The following is a 3247-nucleotide window of genomic DNA, read 5'->3' as shown; positions in this document are numbered from 1 at the left end:
GTGGAGAACAATCCAGGAAGAAAATGAGAAAGTTGATAAAGAAATAGAATCAATTAAAAAATATATAAATTCTAGAAATAAAAAAATACATTATCTAAACAGAAAACTTGATAGGAAGCTCCAAAAGAAGACTTGATTGAACAGAAGAAAAAGTCAGTGAGAACAATTGAAATTACCCAATTAGAAGAGAGAAAAAAAAAAAAAAAAACCGAAATGCAGTAATTATGGAATTCTCTCAAGCAAAATAACATTTGCATAATTGGCATACCTGCTTAAACAGCAGACTAGAGCAAGCAGAAAAAAAAATTTTCTATCTTGAAGAGAGTCTTTCTCTGTTCTGAATGATATATAATATATAGTATATGAATAATATATAGGTTTGTCATATATGGTTTTTATTGAGATACTTTTCTTCTGTACCTATTGTGTTGTGAGTCTTTGCATGAAGCAATGTTCACTTTTGTCCAGTGTTTTTTCTGTGTCTATTGAAATGAATTTTGTCCTTAATTCTGTTCATGTGATCTAATGAATTGCCTTACCTTTTGTTTGTCTGGGAAATACTTTATTTCTCTTATATATTTGAAACTTAGTTTTGCTAGATACAAAATTCCTAAATGATAGTCTTTTTTCCTCATCACTTTGAATATATCATCCCACTGTCTCCTGGTCGATAGGGTTTCTACTGAGAAATTTGTTAATCGCTGTATTTTGTATTTTGTATTTCGTATTGCATTGGGACTCTGTTGAATGTGTTTCTTTTCTCTTTCTACTTTCAGTATTCTTTATTTATTTTTTTTTTTTGTCTTTGGATTTTGATAATTTGTTTATGATATGCCTTGGGGAGTTCCTTTTTGGATTGAATTTGACTGGTGACCTTTAAGCTTCCTATACCGGAATTCTGTCATCTCTCTTTACATGTGGGAAATCCTCAGCTATTATTTTCATAGTTATGCTTTCTAAGTCTCCTTTTTCTTCTCGTGTAGGTATGCCAATTATGCAAAGGTTATTTTGCTTGAGAAAATCCCATAATTGCTGGATTTCTGTTGCTTAAGCACTCGGTTGTATTTCTTATTATGTTGAATGAATCCTTCAGTTTTATGAGTTCTGCTATGTTCTTTTTAAAAGGTATTTATCAGTTTATAAAGTTTCTCCCTTTTTTCATTTGTTGTGGCTCTTTGCTCCCATGTGGATCCACGGGAACCCTATTAGTGGTCTTGCAGGCCTGGGGGCCACCAAGGCCCTCTTGTCCCCTGCCACCTCCATGCAACTTTATCCAAAGGGCACAGCTGTGGCTTTTGCTGGCTCCTGCTCATGCACTTAGCAGCTCCAGCCTGGAAGTGGCCAGGGCTCGAAGTGGTCAGAGAGGTTTTTTTTCTTTTTCTCATTGTGGCTTCTCTGGCCTTTATTCACTCCATAGGTCCCTCCTCCTCTTCCTCTGAGCTCTAGAAGCTCCAACTTGACTGTCAATGCTTTTTAATAGTTGTAAATCAATTGATTTGTTTGGAGAGAGTGAGACTGGGGACCGTCTATTCCACCATCTTAACCAGAGGCATGGAGCCAGGGACCAGACCCTCTGCCTACAGCCAGGCACACTGCCAGCACCATGGGGCCCACCTGGGGTCCTGAGGTATGGAGTCAAGATCAGGTCGACTCCCACAACCAGGCACATCACCATTGCCACCACCAACTAGGTAAGGAGCATGCCAAAAACATCATGGAAGTGTGGGTGGCCCACCACAGCCACCGCAATAACCACAACTGCCATGAAAGTGGAAAGATGCCACAACCACCATGCAGATGGTCTGCCAGCCACTGGAGTGCCTTAACAAGAGGAGAGTCACTAGTAGAGACCAAAGAAATGAAGAGGATGTCTTTCTCCACAAAGTTCATTCCAGATTGACAGAAGAAGCATCTACTCTGTGATAATATTGGGGGACCTGAACACACCTCTCAGCATTGGACAGATCATCTAGGCAACAAATCAACAGAGTAATCATTACTCTTTCAGAAGGAGAGAAGAAATCTAGGGTAATTACAGGTGGGATGAGGGAGAGAGAGAGGTGGATGGAGAGACATTGGACAAGGGGCATAAGGAATAAGTATGATTTATAACAATATGTGCTAGTAATATTGATTTGATCAACATATGTCAATGTTGAACCCCCAATATATGTATAATCAATCATGATTCAATAATTTTTTTTTAAAAAATCACAAACAAAAAAAAATTTTTTTAAATAAAGTTTGGGGCCAAGCCGTGGCACACGCGGGAGAGTGCGGCGCTGGGAGCCCAGCAGCACTCCCACCGCAGGTTCGGATCCTATATAGGAATGACCGGTGTGCTCACTGGCTGAGCGCAGTGCAGCCGGTCTCAAAAAAGGACCAAAAAAATAAATAAATAAATAAAATAAAGTTTGTCCTTCATATCCTTAATTGTTTTTTCTCTTTTTTGTTGTGTTGTCTATTTGAGTCTTCTTGTATCTCATTGAGTTTTCCTTAAAATTGTTATTTGGGGAGAGCCATGGGTCAGGCGGCCAAGGTTTTACAGCTCTTTAAAACACTGCACAGGACCAGACAACAAGTTTTTAAAAATGATGCCAGAGCATTAGAAGCCAGAATAAAGATAAATGAAGAATTCAAAAGTAATAAAAATGAGACTTCTCCTAAGAAAATAGAAGAGGGTCATCTGCCTACACCCAAAAGACAACAAGTTGCCCTGTGAAAAGAACATGGAAGTACCCATGGTCAAAGTAAGAGCAACTGTACCAACCCAGAAACCCAGAGAAATTCTGTCTTCACCTAAGCTAATGAAAACAGGTTCTGATGTTGAATTGTTACTAAGAACATCTGTCATTCAAGGTATTCACACAGACCACGATACACTCAAATTGGTCCCTAGGAAAGACCTTCTTATGGAAAATGTGCCATATTGTGATATACCAACCCAGAAGCAATGAATATTCTAGGATAAAACAAGTCTTTGCACTTTTTAACTTTAAAATACACAACTCTGGCAGAAGTCCTGCAAATGCAGACATTTTTCCTGAACTGGCATATTGAAAGATAAATGAATTAAAGAATAGCTTCATAATTAAACTTCATGTTGAAAGGACATCACTGAGAACTGCAGAATTTAGTTATGTATTTCTAAAGGACATTCAATAAGACGACATTTTATTTTCATTTATATTCATTTCATTTTATTTTATTTTTATTAAAGTGAATTAAATGCTTAAAATTAAAAAAA

General features: G+C 37.6%; 1 protein-coding gene across 1 annotated transcript; it reads left to right on the top strand.

Moving 5' to 3' along the window:
- The first annotated feature begins 2521 nt into the window (after positions 1–2521).
- Positions 2522–3038, top strand: LOC103609489 (complex III assembly factor LYRM7-like). The gene is made up of 2 exons (XM_008593804.1): positions 2522–2681; positions 2785–3038. Exons 1-2 carry the CDS (start codon positions 2522–2524, stop codon positions 2955–2957), a joined length of 333 nt encoding a protein of 110 aa, XP_008592026.1. The 3' UTR covers positions 2958–3038.
- Positions 3039–3247: the final 209 nt, after the last annotated feature.

This window comes from Galeopterus variegatus, unplaced genomic scaffold, assembly GCF_000696425.1.
Source record: "Galeopterus variegatus unplaced genomic scaffold, G_variegatus-3.0.2 Scaffold9678, whole genome shotgun sequence".
NCBI classification, from domain to species: Eukaryota; Metazoa; Chordata; class Mammalia; order Dermoptera; family Cynocephalidae; genus Galeopterus; species Galeopterus variegatus.
Note: the sequence above shows the minus strand (reverse complement) of the source record. Positions and strands in the feature narration are given on the sequence as shown.